The sequence below is a fragment of the Strongylocentrotus purpuratus genome, unplaced genomic scaffold (genome assembly GCF_000002235.5).
Source record: "Strongylocentrotus purpuratus isolate Spur 01 unplaced genomic scaffold, Spur_5.0 spur5_scaffold_21, whole genome shotgun sequence".
In the NCBI taxonomy this organism is placed as follows: Eukaryota; Metazoa; Echinodermata; class Echinoidea; order Camarodonta; family Strongylocentrotidae; genus Strongylocentrotus; species Strongylocentrotus purpuratus.
In genome coordinates, this window is record NW_022145607.1 from 8,257,332 (window position 1) to 8,276,448 (window position 19,117).

At 35.2% G+C, this 19,117-nt stretch overlaps 1 protein-coding gene and 1 long non-coding RNA gene across 4 annotated transcripts; one reads left to right on the forward strand and one right to left on the reverse strand.

The window, feature by feature from the left end:
* The first annotated feature begins 954 nt into the window (after positions 1-954).
* Positions 955-18,188, forward strand: LOC115928140. The gene is made up of 3 exons (XR_004065912.1): positions 955-966; positions 11,106-11,108; positions 17,940-18,188. It is a non-coding gene; the product is annotated as an uncharacterized LOC115928140 (long non-coding RNA).
* Positions 6,421-17,927, reverse strand: LOC115928139. 3 transcript variants are annotated; one of them, XM_030994928.1, is made up of 10 exons: positions 17,828-17,927; positions 16,967-17,085; positions 13,529-13,756; positions 12,216-12,358; positions 10,333-10,417; positions 9,793-9,970; positions 8,720-8,916; positions 7,881-8,043; positions 7,342-7,460; positions 6,421-6,857 (listed from the first exon to the last, which is right to left on the reverse strand). In XM_030994928.1, the coding sequence occupies exons 1-10, from the start codon at positions 17,895-17,897 to the stop codon at positions 6,543-6,545; spliced, it is 1,617 nt and encodes a 538-aa protein (XP_030850788.1). In that variant the 5' UTR covers positions 17,898-17,927; the 3' UTR covers positions 6,421-6,542. The 3 variants fall into 3 exon arrangements, with proteins under 3 accessions (XP_030850788.1, XP_030850787.1, XP_030850789.1); XM_030994927.1 differs by lacking the exon at positions 17,828-17,927 and having other exon boundaries at positions 15,671-17,079; XM_030994929.1 differs by lacking the exons at positions 16,967-17,085; positions 17,828-17,927 and adding an exon at positions 14,420-15,787.
* Positions 18,189-19,117: the final 929 nt, after the last annotated feature.

Genomic DNA, 19,117 nt, shown 5'->3' on the forward strand with positions numbered 1-19,117 from the left:
TTTATTATTGATTATTCATAATTATGTTTGGTAACTTGTTTTTCGTTGTATTTCCACATCCGCCCCATACTACATCACAATAATTTAAGTAAGACAATACTAGTGAAGTATAAACCAATTTCATTTCATATTCATTTACTATTTTTCTTATAGATTTGAGTATATATAATCCGTTACTTGTTTTTGTAATGAAAAGTATTAAGATGTTCCTGCCTTGGTAATCTTTCATCTAAAATTACCGCCAAGGTGTCTACACTTATTAATTTAAGTTAACAAAAAAATATCTATAGTAATGTTTAAATCAGTATCTTTAACTTTATCCAGACGTTGCTTTGTACCGAATAAAATGTATTCGGGTTTCTTTAAATTCAAATTTAGTCTGTTTTGTATCAACCAGTTTTTTAAAAATATTTTAAATATTCATATACCTTCTTACCTATTTCTATGGTATCATTAGCCGAACAATATATTACCATATCATCAGCATACATGCTAACTTTACAGTGGTTGAGGCCTTGTGGCAAATCATTAACATGTAATATAAAAAGCAGGGGTCCTAAAATGAATCCTTGGGGGATTCCATATTCAACTGGCAAAAAAAATCTGACACTATACCGTAAACAGACGTAGACTGCAATCGACCAAATAATTTGAAAACCATAGCTGTGATGGTTTATCCAACCTGTACATACAAAATGTTATCAATAGCAACTCATAATCAACGGTATCAAAAGCCCTTTCCAGATCTAGCATTACCGCATAGACAATTTTCCCATCATCTAATATGCTAGTTATTAAACCAATCATCTGTTACATTTAGTAGAGCAGAAGATGTACTGTGATTGGGTTGAAATCCTGATTGGTAAATGCTCAACAATATATCGGTATTCAAGTAATTATAAAGTTGATTAAAGACCATATCTCTAAAACTGTTGATAATATGGATAAAATAGAACTAGGTCTATAGTTGCACAACTCCTTACACCCTCCGTTTACACCCTCGAGTTTTTCCTCATTACGCACAATTCCTGTAACTATAAAGATGAATTTATTATAGACATCAGAGGCTGCACAATGTACAACTGCACAATGAGGATTGATGCCTTACCAAAGGGCACTAGCGCATCTACTTGTACTATTAACTAATGCTATCCTTGCTTTGGCAAACAAATATACTTTTCTAACAATATTACTGAGGTAAGATATTAAAACAAATCAGATTTTTTAAAATGTAATGAAATACTCACACTTCTTACGGAACCGTAACTTTTTGTCTTCAAGAACTTGGAAAGCCCTCTTGATCTAAAGTCCGCCAAATCTTCACTTTATCAAACTACCCGGTCTTGGCTCTTCTTTTAAACAGTTCCGTTTTTGATCCAATAAACGCAGAATAGAACTCTGCAAAATTTTGCCAATATAGGACTTTTCACCTTAATACTGTTTTATAAAGAGGGATTGATCTTCACGTCCAAAATAAAGATTTGTTGTTAGTCCTCTAAGAAAAGTCCAGCTTGGAGTGGTAGATTTGAGGTACTCCGGTCAAATGCAGCAATGCGAAGAATATGAACAATATTAAAGTAGGCCACGGCTCACATCACGAAGGTGCCCCAGAAATTGTGACACAGAAAAAATGGTAATTACAAGTTTAGCGCCTTTTATTATCTGCTGTGTATTGTTAAGTAATTTTAAATTTGACCTTTGACATTGAACATCATCAAACATTTTACCTTCTGTTGAAAGGCATTCATTGTCATGGTCGTCATTGTGTGTTGCAAGGCTGCTCATCAATGGATGTTAAACTAGGTCTCGGTGGTATAATAAGTGTTACATTTCAAGATAAGGGGGGCGGGTGCAAAAAACATTAAGGTCGATAATTTAGGCCTATTTGGGTTTTTTAGATTATGTTGTTGTTCCCAGGCATCAAATGCTATATGATTCCTGCTGTACTGGCGTATAGTAATCTTCTTACCTATTTTAACATTATTTTTACTTCTATCATAATTAGCCTTTCATTCATTTGGTTTGGGCAAACACAAGTAAATGATGCTGTGGATAAAGAGATGTTGAATATGATGAAATTAAATGAAATGAGATTTGTTTTGAGAGAGAGAGAGAGAGAGAGAGAGGGGGGGGGGGGACGAGTTCATAAATTCAGCAACTTAATTGTATTTAGTAATACTCATTATAGTCAAATAACAGTAATATTGATGTACTTAGCCCTTAAGCTACCATTTATACAACAGATCGTAATAGTTATCGAATTTTTTCAAAAAGATCGAAGATGCAGTTTATGATAACTTTGTTTTGTTTTGCACTACTTACTTACTTTCTTTTTAAAGGAATGTTTACGAACCTTATAGAATCTTTGAGGGGGTAATGATTTACCCCCTTCCTACCCCTCTGTCAAGTACCATTCTTGATAGAGGGTGATTTGGTTGGCGTACTATTTAGTACGGGCAATTGAATTCGTGGTAATAATCATTGTCAAACCTACCGGCATCTTTTGTCCAAAATAGGTCAACCTTGTTCCATAGCAAGTGTAAGAGAATGGAAAATAGAGCATAATATTTTCAGTCTTGATATGCAGGAAAGAAAAAACGAAACGAGTGATCGGGATCAATTCAGAGAGGGAGAGAAAGAGATAGAGAGAGAGAGAGAGCGAGAGAAAGAGGAGAGGGATAGAGGGAGAATAATGTAATGCAGGGATAGAGAATGAAAAACAGAATAAAAAATGAACAGGAAAGAGAGAAAGATGAAAAGTATTATGAACAGGGAATAACAAGAGAGAGAAAGAGAGATAGAGAAAGAGAGAGAGAGAGAGTGAGAGAGAGAGACAGAGAGAGGGGGAGATGTGTGTATGTGTGTGTGAAAGCGAGAGAGAGAGAGAGAGAGAGAGAGGGAGAGAAAGAAAGAGCACATAGAAACAAAATGTTGACAGACCACATTCAAGCATTTTACTCGTTTGGAGGTCGAAAGTTTAAATGAAAGAAAAAGAAAGAGAGACAGATAAATGTAGTAAAACAAAGTAAACATCGGTTGTTACTAGGTGCGATAATTCATGTTAACAAACTTTAGTATACATCTCATTAAAATCCGGTAAAATATCTATCAATTCAAAAGGGCTTTCCAACTCTTTTTCTCAAAATATTTCAGAAGTCAATTTTGCATAAATATTTGATTTGAACATAATCATATGTTCAAGTAATATTTCATTAAAATATAGAGTGCATATAAGAGCATTTTATCTGTTTCAATTAAATGCACTCTAAGAAATATTGAGTAAAATTTTACTCAAAATGAAGTCGTATGGGCACATGGTCAGAATTGAGTAAAGGTTTTTAATCAACTAGATGGGTAATATTTTACCCGTTATTGAGCTTTGTTTTACTCAGTGAATAGTAAAGTGTGTTTTACTCAAATTTCAGGTAATTTTCTTTTTACTAAAATAAGGCCAGAAAACTCCTTTCACAATGCTCCTTGTGGTTTAATTGATGTTTTACATCAAATTTGACCATGTGTCCTTTTTCATATGTGTCATGTGTAAACGTCATTTTAGTCATAAATTAGCAATTCATTATGTAAATCAATTTTTATTTGGTAATGTCATCATGGACCCCAATGTTCCTTTTTACAGGACATATCTTTAAACTCTGCTGAAAATGAACTCCAAGGCCAAGACGGAATGATGTTATGTTATGAAATTATGCATATAAATAGAGCCTCAAAACCAGTATGCATGAAACTCACAGAAAAGTGGAATATGCCAGTATATAATTGTCCAAATTAAAAAAAAAAACATATCTGAAAAAGACTCCATAACGTTACAAAGCAGGCGGTACCTTAATGCCGGTGTGTAGTTTACAAAAAGATCTTTTAATTTCTTCATCTTATAACAAGAAAGCAAATATTAAAATGCATATCAAAACACAGAACATTAAAAAATCTAAGGAAATTCAGCCTAAAAAAAAAAGAAGGGAGAAAAAAAGAAGCCCAACATTTATTATTGTAGAAACAAGAAGTAAAAGGTAGTTGCATAATTAGAAAAATAAGACACTTTTGTATTTAGCAATTAGAGATAATGATCAGATGATTACAGTCTACCCTCTAAAATTTGACTTCAAAAGAACTTCAATAATCTGCAGAGCAAACAAGAAAAAATGGCTCTTGTTCTTTAACACTTAACACGCTTAGGAAAGAAAAAATACAATTTTTTTTAATCTTCCATTTTTCAAAAATTTTCATATTCAAGCTGATTCTAACAAATTTTCGCAGCATGAAAGAGTATGCAATTTTGTGTCAAAATTGAAGAAGGCTGAAGCATCTGTTACATGTAATTTCTCATTGTTTTTACAAAAAGAAAAACACTAAAAATGTAGCTGATAGAAACCGTGGTCACTATTATTCTGGCTTTTTCACTAATGCACTCACACCCAATATCCACTCAGAATTAGTAGAATGGCTTCATACCAGTGCCAGTTTATGGGTTTCGCAAAAACCATGATGTTTGCCCCATTTGTGTGAAGTAGTCCTGGCCACATGGGAATGTGAATTTTGTTGTATTGGCATATATATAATTAACAAATACAGAAAATGGCATGTACATAAGCCATAAATTTGGTTCACAATAAAAATCTCAATATATGCTTTTAACATTTTGGCTGCATACAACTATAACAATGAAACATGCCCAGGACAATATGCAACACAAGAAAGCAAATATTAAAATGCATATCAAAACACAGAACATTAAGAAATCTAAGGAAATTCAGCCTAAAAAAAAAAGAAGGGAGAAAAAAAGAAGCCCAACATTTATTATTGTAGAAACAAGAAGTAAAAGGTAGTTGCATAATTAGAAAAATAAGACACTTTTGTATTTAGCAATTAGAGATAATGATCAGATGATTACAGTCTACCCTCTAAAATTTGACTTCAAAAGAACTTCAATAATCTGCAGAGCAAACAAGAAAAAATGGCTCTTGTTCTTTAACACTTAATACGCTTAGGAAAGAAAAAATACAATTTTTTTTAATCTTCCATTTTTCAAAAATTTTCATATTCAAGCTGATTCTAACAAATTTTCGCAGCATGAAAGAGTATGCAATTTTGTGTCAAAATTGAAGAAGGCTGAAGCATCTGTTCCATGTAATTTCTCATTGTTTTTACAAAAAGAAAAACACTAAAAATGTAGCTGATAGAAACCGTGGTCACTATTATTCACTCATGCACTCACACCCAATATCCACTCAGAATTAGTAGAATGGCTTCATACCAGTGCCAGTTTATGGGTTTCGCAAAAACCATGATGTTTGCCCCATTTGTGTGAAGTAGTCCTGGCCACATGGGAATGTGAATTTTGTTGTATTGGCATATATATAATTAACAAATACAGAAAATGGCATGTACATAAGCCATAAATTTGGTTCACAATAAAAATCTCAATATATGCTGTTAACGTTTTGGCTGCATATAACTACAACAATGAAACATGCCCAGGACAATATGCAACACAAGAGTTGCCCTCATATAAAAACCAATGCTAATTCAAAATGTTACAAATTCGAAGAGTTGTTGATTATTTGAGAGAACAATGGAGAGCACATTGCAAGCATCTTTCTGTATGATTGGTTTTTCCAAAGAACATGAATATGATGTTATTAAAATCCTAAGATAACAACAGGAATTGTAAATCTAAAAACTGTGCTGCATTACCAAGTGAATAAAAAAAAACTAAACACTTAGAAAATTTTCATTATAAAGAAAACCAATTTATGAACCCCAAATTATACATATTTTGGAAGAGTAACTTTTCCCGCATCTTCGTCACCATTTAATGTGGAATGTGTTTACGCTTGGTTGAACATGGTGCATTGTTTGCAAACATGTATAATTCGACTTGTGCCAAAAAATCAAAACAACAAAAAAGCAACTCCATCCTGATCAAAGTGGCATAACATTTTAACGAAAAGGTTTTGAGCAAAGTAACTTAGCAAGAGTGCTGTTACACCTATCGACTAAATTCTGTGTAAAGATTAGATTGATCTATCAAGTTATTCTATGAGTGAGCACACATCAAAGAGAAAATGGTCACTTATAGACATAAAAAGGACTATTGATACTCTTGAAAAGTGATCATTGTTTTCTTTGACGTGTGCTCACTCATGAATGGCTCCACGGATCTATCTCATTTTTTTTTACACAGAATGTAGTTGTTAGGTGTAAGAACACTTCTTTTAAGTTAATTGCTCAATACTGTTCCGTTAAAAAGTTACACCAGTTTGATATGTGTGGGGTTGTTTTTTGGGGGGTTATTTCAACTACACCCCTACTTTGACACTTTTTACATCTTTTGATCAATGTGCTATGTTCATCCAAGCGTAAACACATACCACACAAAAATGGTACCGAATATGTGGGAGGAGTTACTCTTTCAAAATATTATAATAGTTTGGGGTTCATAAATCTGTTTTCTTTTTAATGACAATTTTCTAAGTGATCATTTCAATTTCAAAAGGCCTGTTGATAGAACAACACATTCCAAGGCTTTATTTCTGGTTGAAATGGTAATATGCCCTGAAGGCTCTCACTGCACCAGACTCTTGAGCTCCTGGTTTGACATCAAAAGCAATGGTGTCCATCACAACCCACATTGCTCTTGCCTGGCATGGATACTGTAGATCAAAGATCTGAAAGATCTTGTAGCACAAATCTACAGCTGCAACGAGACTCTTCTGCTCAAGAACGTGGTGCTCCAATACAACAAAAGTCTGAGCTGGATTGCAGAAGTGTCCTCCTAGGGCTAGGATGAAAGGTTGGTTCCTCCCATGCGAAGATTTGTATGCCTCTACATTGGTCCCCTCCTGACATGAAAGAAAAGAAAAAAAATTGCCACCATGAAATGTGCATAATAATTGCTTGTAACACACTCTCATATGCTGAAGTACAGTTGAAATGTAATGTTAGGTGCATCAGAAATTATCCAGGGGGTATTATTACTTATTTGACTGACCATTAAATCTAATCTTTAAATATACAGTGACATTGTTATCGACCAACTTAGTTATTCCTGGGTATGGAAAGAAACAATAGTGATATTGTGTCTTGGAAAGTTGCAAAAATAAGTAGAAATATCTCCAGCTAAGGTGCCACATATATCCACAGCCCATTGTGAAATATTTGCCATAGAATGTATCATCCCACAAAATTTGAGAGAAGGGCTATTTCATGTAATGCTTCTCACTTTCACCTTCTTACCCTCTAACCACTTCCCCTTCCCAATCTACCAAAAAAAAAAAAAAAGTTCTTTTTTGGAATGGCCATGAATCTTCTCATTGCTATAATTACCTTTTGAAAGTCAATGAAATTATCCAAGGCTTCTTGGATGGAAGCTCTTCCTCCCTTTGTTGACTTCTTTCCAGGGAACAAATGCGAGAGAAGGCAAAATGCCAGGTTCATCCTCTCATCTGTATCAATAATATTAAAGAAAATTTCTTTAGACTGATGATACATGTTTATCATATTTTCATGCACTATTTGACTCGGCCTTCATTGTATCCATCGACTTAAAAAAAAATATTTGTGACGACTTTTAATGCTGAAATCTATAAATGAAAAAAAAAAAAAAAATAGATGGAATCACAACTGCACAGTCAAAATTAACCCCTCCCCCCTTCCGATGTATATATGGGTTTGTTATTTGTTCCTTCTTCAAACATAATGTAAATAAGATTTAATCTGAAAACTTGTTTATTTTGGTACAAACTACTCAATCATAGATTTTCTTCATAACACAATAAGAACTACAGAAAAACTTTGGGTGATGGTGAAGCGAGCAGTACAATTATTTGCCAATTTGCTTACTATATCTGTAAACAATATCATACCTTGACTGAAGTCTGTGTCTTTTCTATGCTGAACGTTAAATCTGGCCTTCCACCCTGGGCTTACTCGGTTTGCATATTCTAGGATGCACGCAGACACCACCGGCCACTTTGTATAGAGGTGCTTTCCTCTCCCCGAAAACAGCATTTCGTAGTCTTGCTCAATCTATGAATCAGAAAGATAAAATCTATAGCATGCATATCTCATTGTCTTTTTTTTACGGGTGTATTTTTTTTCTTCTTTTGGCCATGTATTGGCCTGCATCAATTTGACATGAAAATCATAAGAATAGTACAAGTAAAACAAGTCGTGCACAGTCTGCAATGTGATCCAGCAAATACTTGGGTGGGTGAATGCATATTTACAAGATTAGGACTTCAAATTAAATAGATATTGAATAAACTGTATCAAAATTTATCCCAGTCAAATTTGCTTAAATGTAACATTTTGAATCATGGAATTCCTCTGGGAATGAAATCAACAAAAAAAAGATAAAAAAGAAAATATAGATAACATGTCTGGACAATTAATAAAGTGGGTGAAATAAAAAAAAAAAAAAAGACCCTAACCTACTTTTCTAACCACTTCACTGGACGATTCTTGAGGAGTTCTTCATACAATGTCATTTTCAGAATGTGTGCAGGTATTTTTTTTTGTTTTTGTTGAATGCTCCATGTAGATATAACAGAAAAAGCAGTTATTTTTATGTGTACATGCGTATATCACATACATAGATCTATAACCGACTGTATTAATATCCTTCATCTTGATTTCGTTAGATAAGGGACCTGCTTATTAAACCGTAATGACAGTTAACAAAGGTAATGAAACATTTACTTACCATTCCAGGGGAAAGGAGATGTGGAAACTCATCCAGCACTTCAGCCACACAAGGCTTTTTCCTGGAACTTCCCGGCAGTGTTGAATGTACAAAGTCCTTTCTATATGCTGATGTCAGCTGCATTTTGGCCACAACATCTTTTTGGGGGGTGTTATGACTTTTCAACCATTCAGTGATGACTTTCATGTCTGCAAGATCTGATCAATAATAATGGAACTCTTAAGATATCAATCATTATCAAATCAAGCCCGAGTTAAAATGGATGAACCTCCTGTTCATCCTAGTATTTTTCTAACTTTAAGCTGTATGTTTTATCAGGCAGCATTAAAATTTAATTTGGCTGCTAATTAGTATCAAAGTAATCAAGGTTTTACCAGGTAGTATTTGACTTATTTTTTAATACAGTTAAACCTGATTAGTCGACCTTTCATACGTCAAATATTCGCCCAAGTCAAAGCAATCTTTAAGACCAGATTATGCAAACATGTGTTAATGTATACTCTTCTAGGTTAAATTTCTCCCAAGCAAAACAGATTTCTATGGTCCCAAAAGATTCAACATAGCCAAATTACCTGTAATTGAAAAGAGTGTCACATTACCAGCATTTACTCCCTTCAAGAAGAGCTGATTTTGCTATAACATGCATTTGCCAGACCCCAACCAAAGAAATTAGTACTTCAATGGGACAAAAAGGAAATACAAAATTACATTCAACTCGAAAAATGCAAAGAAAGTCGGATCCCTTTCTCTAAGTTTTGCTATAAACATGCCCATGGCGGCCAAACTATGAAAATTAACACAATCTACATATAACAATGGTTATTTACTACTTAGCTTGAACCCCGGGAACAAATTTTTTGCTACTGGGCAAGTATTTTTTAAGCCTGCTTGACTATCCAAAAGGAGAACCGGAATCAACTGGACCAGTTACACCAGTAAAAATTCAACTGGTAACTCTGGAAATTGGAACAAAATAATACTGTTCCAGTTGAACTGGACCAGTAAAAATTCAACAGGTTGCATTAGACTGTTATATGCTTTGGAAATTATTGGTAACATCTGTAAGTGCATACCATAATTCATCTGAGGAGATGCTAGATCCTCACTGGAAGATGTTGAAGCTATATCCTCAGGACTGCCAACCCCGACTTGCTTCTTGTCTTTCTCCGCTGTTATTCTTCTTAAATACTTGAGTCTATTCTCTATCCTACCACCTGCAGGACATTTGGAGCTTTTGAAGTACCATTCCTCCTTAAAAAAAAAAATCCTGTGCATTAGCATGAATAATGTAACAATTCAAGGAGTAAACTATATAGCCATAACTTCAAATAAATTACTATCTTCAAAGTTCATGAGAAAATATAAAATATTAATCAGGCCATTATCACATTAATAAAGAGCTAGATGAAAGTAACTCACAGACAGAAAATTTGAAACTGAAACTTCCATCATGAAGCACAAGGGAAAATTTAATAATGTGCTTCCTATCACAATATTCTAATGAGTAACAAGAAATTTTTCTTTGGACTAAAAGGACTTTACTGATATGTGCCACAGATGAGTTTTAATTGAAATACTGACACAAAGTCAGTCTCCACAAACTGTCTACTCACATCTCCATTTCCAGCTGGATCTTTCAGGAAGGGGAACTCTGCGATGATTGAGGAGGCCATTGCCCCTTTCATGTCAGGGCCAGGTCTGTTTAGTAAGAGAAATTAACATTACAGTTTAATGTACATGTACTTATGTTAGAAAATACACATGTGGAACAGTGTCTAGAATGAAATTATTGTGGTGTAGTTGAGCTTACTCCAAATCAAAGGATGTGGTTTGAGCTAACCTAATGTGCATGCCCCAATGTTTCGGTGAAACAGTTCTTTTTCTTATTGAATTTCACGAACACCATATTTTCGTTCTCAAAGACACCGTAAATTTCCCAGGTTACTTTGCAGCCACAATACTTTGACGATGAAGAAGTTTGACGAATTTGCAGACGGCAAATTTACCTTTATTTCCTGATTTGTCGAGGCTAATATCGCCCAAAGAGTAAGTAATATGAAAGTTAAATATCTAAATTTAATAATGATATGAAAGAGAAAGGAATTTGATAAATTCTAGATACGATGTTTTGAGATTGAAGTTTGATGTCAAAATTGTTATTTACACAGAGTTATCGTTAATGTGTTCGCTACGCTACATGTATTAGCAAGTGAAGAGTGTCAATTTCATAAACAAAGAGTAAAATTGTCTAGTTTGCTTGATAAGATTAAGCCTACAAAAGTACTGAAATTCTGGTACAAAACAAAGGTTTGATTTGTAGGATTAAGCTATGTCAAATTTGGTACAATGTACAAGATGTATTTTGAAAGCCATTTTGTGTTCTTAGTAGGTTTCATGTATTTAAAAGGGATACAGAACAGACGGAACAAAAGAATGCCTGAGAAAAGGGCTGAATGTTTAAACAGGTTTTATAAATGAATGCTGTTAAGCTGCATTTTGCCTGAGCTTGTATTCAAGATATTTTGGTCAGTCAAGATGTAGGTCGATAGGCAAAGGTCATATTTCATTTCGGTCAGATTTATCTGGAATGAGCTCTGGATAAATTAATTTGGATGTTCTTTTGAGCCACAAAAAGAAACAATGCAGCAGTAATAAAGCATGTCATTTAATGATTAAGAAAAAGCAAAGACCATATGTGAATAGTGGAAATATTGTTATATATAAACCATCCAAGAGGTTTCAAGGTTATTTAGTGCTTTGTTAAGCATGGTTTATTTATTCAGGATTTAGTTTGGTTTAAATACAGTAAAGAGCAAATTAGGTAGTTTGAATGAAAATCATACATTTGAAAGATTATACATTGCATGTGTTTTAAGGAGATTTCGGTATTTCCACAGGACGTTAAATTTCTAGTCAACTAGTTAATTGAATTTCTTAAAACCAAGTGAAGCTTGTGATTTTCTGAATTCTTAAAGAAAACATAATTTTGCTACTATTGACGTATAAATAAGTCACTCATGACAACTGATTATTCCATGAAGCGATATATGTTTATTAGCAGACAAGAAGATGTAAATCTCTGAGTATTGCACTAAACAATGTGTTTTTATTCTCTCTGTTTTCATCTACAGATTGAATGATTTGGAAGGGAGTTCCAGAATAAACTTCCATCCTCCATAGACCATACAATATGCGGTGTTAGCCTTGTTATTTGTTGTCTCACTTGACTCAAGGTTACTAGTAGCAGGTATATTTTAAGCTTGGCAAATATCCTTCAGAGCCCTGTTATACCATACTTTGAAAAATGAGATGCCTGATGAGGGAAAGGAGGATTTTCAAATCAACTGGACATGAGAAAGGGACCTAGTCAGGAAGGTCAAAGTCTTGCTGTAAAGTGAATGTGATTTCTTGCAAAAGAAAGAAGAAGAATGCACAATGCAGACAGAAACAAGGCAATAGCATATGAGCCATTGCAAATACATGTAACATTCATTACCTTAGGCCATGCAAGTTTACAAGGTGCTCTGTACACAAATTACAGACGACACGAGTGTTGTGTGGTGCGCAGACTTTCATTCGAGTTACTTCCTCCAACGTTTTTCTTCCTTCCATGGTTTTCTTTAGAATTTCACCCACATCCTATAAAAAAATCAGAATTGCACGAGTTAAGAAAATGTTGTGTGTGTGTTTTTTTTATTTTTTATCATAATAGTACAGGTGGTATTAAATCTTTTCTGGCACATTTCAACATCTTCCAAAAGCATTTGCTAAAAAGGGATTCTTACAGATACAGTGCATGTATTTTTGATCGATTTTGCATGCATAGTAATAAATGGGATAATCACAGCTCAAAATAACATGCAAAAAATGTGCTACCCAGCAGATAGAGTGTTCTTTGTTTTCAACAGACCTTGGTGATAAAAATAGCAACTGGGAGTCAATTTAATTAAATCTCTGAATTCTAAAGGGACTTACAATTTCAATGTTTTTATTATTGTTCTGAACTTAACATCATAGACAGCGTGGCTCTTAAATACTTTGCTCAGGGACACACAGAGTGGTAGACTTTTATTTCCACATAAAAAAAGAATAGATCTGATTGAAAGCTTTCGTTAACGCCATGTGGTAAGCCTTAGGGAAAAGGCCGTTGATATACATGTATCTTTCTTCAAGGGACCCACTTATAGGGCAATTAGAGGAATAAAGGAAAGGAAGTGAATGCAATGGAATTTGAATTTAGAAACACAAACACAAGACTTGTTTTTTAGCTTTCAATTTGATACGTTTTTAGCTTTTTGTTTTGGTGTTGAAAACACTGAAAAATGAAATGAAATGGAAAGAGGAAAAATAGAAAAAGATCAAGATCAGAAAATTTGTGACCAGTTCACAAATTCGAAGAGTTTAGTTCTGAAAAGAACTGTTGGTATTCCTTGTTGAGTTTATTTCTGTAAAGAACGGTTGGTTTCTTGAAAGGGTTAACTATAGTATTTGTAACTATAGTATTATTTCAATAAAAGGAGATATCGACTCGACACGTTTCGAACAGTATGCTCTATTCGTCGTCAGGAGTATAACTCAAAGAATCATTCAGTGCAACTGGCTTTTTATGCAGTGGGAACCGCACAAATGGGTCCGGCGCTAGCGGAATCGTGATTGTTTAACGAAAGCTTTCAATTGTGAATACTCACTCACCATGAAAACCTAGAGAACATTTAGAATAGCCATGATATAAATACACGTAAATAATATAATATGGCCTAAATATTTAGACTGAATGAATTACAATTTTTTTTTTAAATGTGAACTTACGTATCTTACTGCTTTCTGGCGCTTGAGTGGTGGCGTGTCACTGCTGCTGTTCAAATCATTGACTACTGATGAGCATGAATCTTCATCTACTGCAATAGTTGAAGCCTGAGAAAGGTCGAAAGGAACTGATTCCACATCTGATATCATGAAATCATCAGACAGCTCGGGTGACTCCCAGCCCATCTGCATGCCTGTCAGTACAGATTCTGCAGAATCGTTTGCTTTATCCTGAAAGGATGAAAATACACAGTCTGTCAAAAGGTTTCTGCAATTCAACATTTAAATTATTATCTCGATTTTTCACATCATTTTACTTGAAATCAAAATTATTGAAATGTACTTGTAATGTATGTCTATTCTCCTTTGAAAAGATGCTTCTGATTGTACTAGTTCAAATAGCTATAAAATTAAACATTATGGAATGTGTAAGACAACTGAATTACGGTACCATGTCAAAAGTGAAAATTAGTGTTCACTGTCGATGGCAAATTTCTTAATTTGTTTTAGGATAGATAGAGTGTAATTGATCTTGTCATATTGAAGTGGTTCTGCATGAGTGACAACATTGTATCCTAAAGATAATTAAACACTTTTGAACTAATTATTTGAGATTCATTACTGATGGTGTATTGTTTGAAATGGAAATGAACTGACATTCCTATTATATGAATGTATAATGATGCATAGAAGTGCTACAGTAAACAGAGATATGGATGATCAAAGTTAAATTACAAAAATGTCTTTGAGGGGTTTACTTTGCTCCTTCTAAATATTCAGTTCTATGTAAAGGCCATTATTAAGAAAAAAAAATGTACATACACATTTTTTCGTTGAAAGAAAGTACATAAGTTTGAACGGGTATTGAGGAATTGAAACTACAGTGTATTGTACCTGTAAGTCACTTTTGGCTCTGAGTTAACTTTGATGCAGTTATGACAGCATGTATCGGGTAGGAATGTACCACCGATGATCTGCAATACCATGACTCTTCACTGCATGAACAGGTCTGTGTTCAAACAGGTTTTCAGGATCAACCAACTGCAGTGTAGCCAACTCATCTTCTGATGCAACATAGGCTTGAAAGTGATCATGAAAGTAATTTGTCTTCCATGGTTGGATCATCAAATATAGTCTATCCTGCTTTCTCATAAGACAATCAATTCTTGAGAAAGATGGTAGTTCACCACACCAGTCAGTTAGCAACATTATATTAGGTCTGTATGTGTATCCATAAAATGTTACTTTATCACACAATTCTAGTACAGCATCAGGTTCACAGCTCAACAGCTGACATACTTCTGCCTCACTATCAAGATCACACACTTTAACAAATTCTGAACTGTGGATGCATACACATTCGCTGTTGATGTTTTCTTTCTTGAGCATTCTGAATGCTTGATCTTCCTGGTGTTTACGTGCAATTGTTTTGGCAATGTTCTTGTAGTTATTGCAAGTTTTTGCCCACCTTTTCAAAGGCTTGTGCTTTCCTTCTTGCCTCATACAAGCATACTGTGACAAAGGACCTAGCTCTCTCATTGCTCGGGGATAGTGGAGAAGATTGTGATGCTTGGGGAGGAGATGGTTATCAGGAAATAGTTGCAAATACAACTGATGATGCTCACTAATCCTTGACTGCAAGTAGTAGGTAACAGCAATGCTAATGTTTGGTGCTATGACCAGCTGGAAGATTTCCAGAAGAATTGTGAACAACCTCCAGTATTCACACCCTTCTTCAACTTTATCTCCCACAATCAGAGGTATGAATTCAACAAGACAGCTCATCTGTGATGCCTTTTGACCACTTGCTCCAAATGGGTTGTTAAGGTGACTTTGAAGGATGAGGCTGGGCTTGTTTGCGTGTTCTGTTACGCCGTAGCTGAATGACCGAATACGACTGTTTAGTTCATCAAGGCTAAATCTGCCCTGTTGTATGAGCTCAGACAGGACAAGTTTCATCTCAAATGGAAGTAACCCTTCTAGGAAATCGTGCATCAGGTCAGGAGCATAGTTTTGTGATACGTGGTAATAGCTCAGTGAATTGAGAGCACATGATCTCCGGAGTCCTGTTTGGGATACATCTTTTAAACTGATATCATAATCAACGTTTTCTTTAGTACGAAGTAACCTTTCATCAACAACTACCTGTTTTCTGCATATTGCCTTAAGTGCCTTGCAGAACCTGCAATAGTAGTTTGCACTAAAACTTCCAGCAAAGCCAAGTATGGTATTGAGAGCCAAGTTATCACCGACTGCCTGGAGAAGTCTGAGACGAATGGTGCCGTTGAATCCATCTGGACTATCTATATGAAGACCTTCGGTAAAGAGAACTTCAAGATCATCAGAAATACGCTGCAGAACAGCATTAACACCATATTTGGACACAAGAGAAGATTTTGCTAAAGCGACCAAAAGTACATTTTCAAGCTTAGCTTGATATTTCTTGGGCAAAGAAGCAACAGTTAAATAGACTCCAAGAAGTTTGTGTTTCCCTTTCTTTGAACCGAGGGGATTTGCTGTCTCGAAGTCATCATTATAGAGTAACAATTCAATATCCAAACAGTTTTGTTTCCCTTCAAAAGTCCTATAATATGATCCATCTCTATAAGTCTGAAGAACTTCTTTCTCACCAGCACAGTCTTTTTCTTGACTGATGACCGACATATAGCCTGGTTGTTCCAACAACACTTTAAGACTGTCTCCTATTGGCACATACTGAAAAGTTTCATCAACTTGTTTTTGCTCAGTCCTTCCAGTACGCACATTCAAACATTCTCTGTATGCTTTGCCCAAAACAATTTCTTCTGGCTTAATAAGAACTTTACATTCGTGGGCATATTGGTTTTGCTTGTGGACAGTAGATAAACTGAAATAATCAAATGGATCTTTCACCATGTGGAGGACTGACTGTAGACTGTCAATTTTATCATCTGACGGTTTGATATCATGAGCTATGTCCTCAATGACGGGGGCTGACACTTGTAGAACTGCTTCATTTACATTCCTGAGCAGCTCCCGTGTGTCACAAATGATGCTTTGCACAGTAGATGATGGCAGGGAAGAGCTTTTAAGTTTTGCTACATATTCAGAAACAGAATGTTTGATATTTGCTGATATTTCCTCGTTGGGTTTTTCATTTGGCAGCACTTCTGACTGATCTGATACACTTTCATCATCAGAAACAGCATTTCCATGAGAATCTTCATCACTGACATTTTGTGCAATGGAATCATGATATTGTAAGTGCCGCTTGTAGCTATAACCATGATAAAATGTTTTAAAACATTCTTGCACATGACACACAAGTTTTGTTCTGGTCTTCGTATTGATGTTATGGATCTTTAAATGGTTCCATAGATCCCCACTTTTTTCAAATGATTTCACACATTTGCAACACGAAAACATTTTCTTTCCAGGAATATCTTATGGCTGCTTACTAACCTTTCTCTTCCAGTTATCAAAACGGTCAATGAATTTAAGTCTTGGACCCAACTGCGGGATCACGTCCTTCACAAGACTTGCATCAAGCAGCTTGAATGCTGATGAGTCAATGCCACAATCTAAATGGAAAGAAAAAAATGGTAAATTCCACTTTTTGTAAAAAATTATCAATTATCAATACAACGATGATTAACTAGGTGTGATTCAATCCATACAGAATACATGACAATCGCATTTTTACTTCAGTCATTTCTATCTAGGGTCTATATCTAAGTTAGATGTAGACCCCTCGGCTCTATACATTGTAGGATCTAGCTTTGTTCTTAATGATTTGAGTCAAATAAAAAACAAAAACAAAAAACACCTGTAGGAAAAAAAATAAATAAAGAGGATTTATCTTTGTTATATTTTGTTTGGTATAAACAATTCTCCCTATCTCATATCATTTCGGGCAAACTCAGAATTCGGAAGTCTTCCGATTTCGGCAGTCTTTTAATTATCATACATACATGTAGGCCTAGACTCTAAGTTAGAGTCTAGTCAGTAGCCTAGAATCTAGATCAGATGGAGTAAATATATAAATGCTATACAATGTTGATTCAAGATCAAAGAAAAAGCTGTACTGCTGTAGACCTAGTTTAAACTTAGACACAGCATGCACAGACCAAAATCAGGTACCAGCTAGGAGACAGGACCGCACGCGACCACGGCCGGCTCAGCCCGGGGCTGCGCCACCCAGTACAACGGCTGGGCGTTCGAGCTGCAATACCCAGTGCCCGATCAGACAGTACCAAAAAAAAAAATCATGTTGAAGAATTAGAAAGAAATATATACTCTGGTCTACTGGTAATGCATACTTACTTCTAAAATTGACGATTTGGTCGGTCAGCTCCCATTTCCTCAACAACGAAGCAACTTTGTCGTCCGCCATTTCACCGCTGTGTACTCAGGTTGGTTGGTGTACTAGGGCCAGGGCCTTTAGTATATACCGTATGCATGTATTATGCACACATGTTTTTTATCCTATGCGGCCGCGTGCTGTGCAGGGCTTTTCGTGGAGGCAGTGTAAATCTGGGAGTGCAATTTACTCAGAGTTAAGTAAAATTTAATGCCACTGGAGCAAACTTTACTCATCAAGAATGAGCAAAACTAAAAATAGACAAAAATTGGAGCAAACTTTACTCAACAAGAATGAGCAAAACTTAAAAAGGAAAAAAAAAGAGTAAATAGTCAGAGTTTGCTCAATATAGGAGACTTGTACGTTGTAAAAAGTACATTATTGCTCAATATTGAGCACTCTTGTGTTTACCTCGGCGATATTTTACCCCATGGATTTAGAGTGTGGTGTTCCACGTCGAGTATGTGCATGTGATGGGAATCTCCTTGGTTAATATACGGAATAAACCTCATGTGCACAAAGACGCATCGGCGAGTTTCATAGCGTATACAATTAGCATTATGTTCACATAGGATTTTAGTGATTAGGGTAATTATTGCCCAAAGTACATAAAATCATACATGTGCACATTATCTCACATTTTTTATGAATAATTACCCTTTCTTCTTCAGAAACTTATACTCCTACAAACTACACAATACATTCCGAGGAAACGTGAACTATCCACAAAAAGAATCACCTGGAACGGTACTTAAACCCTAAACTTTTAAAACGGATGCTACATGCCAGACCACATTGTATTGATCCTCGTGCGAAAGAAGAAGAAAAACAGTTTTGACAAGACTCCTTAGAATCGAATTGAGATGTAAAGGATACATCTGACGTTAATCTGGAAGCTCTTTTATGTCGTTAATCTATGGATACAATAGGGTTGTTAGAAGGTGTTACTTTGGGGGGTTGTTGGGTCGAGAGGGCCTCGCGTGCAGGTGTCACTCTATAGAGCCCCGGTCACACCTGTCATATCAAGTTAATTATATCAAGTCATTTATTGCTCCTCCTTTAATTATGTTCAATTAAATGATCTTCTTATGTCATCTGAATCTTGTGCTCTTAGTTCAGTTTACATGTTACCAGTTACCAGTTTTTTTTCCTCCAGCCATTTTAATCAGGACAAGAATCTCCATGTCAAAGTTGTTCACCTAATATTTCTGTACCTGGCTTTTCAAGCTTAGTAGCTTACTTTGTACAATAAT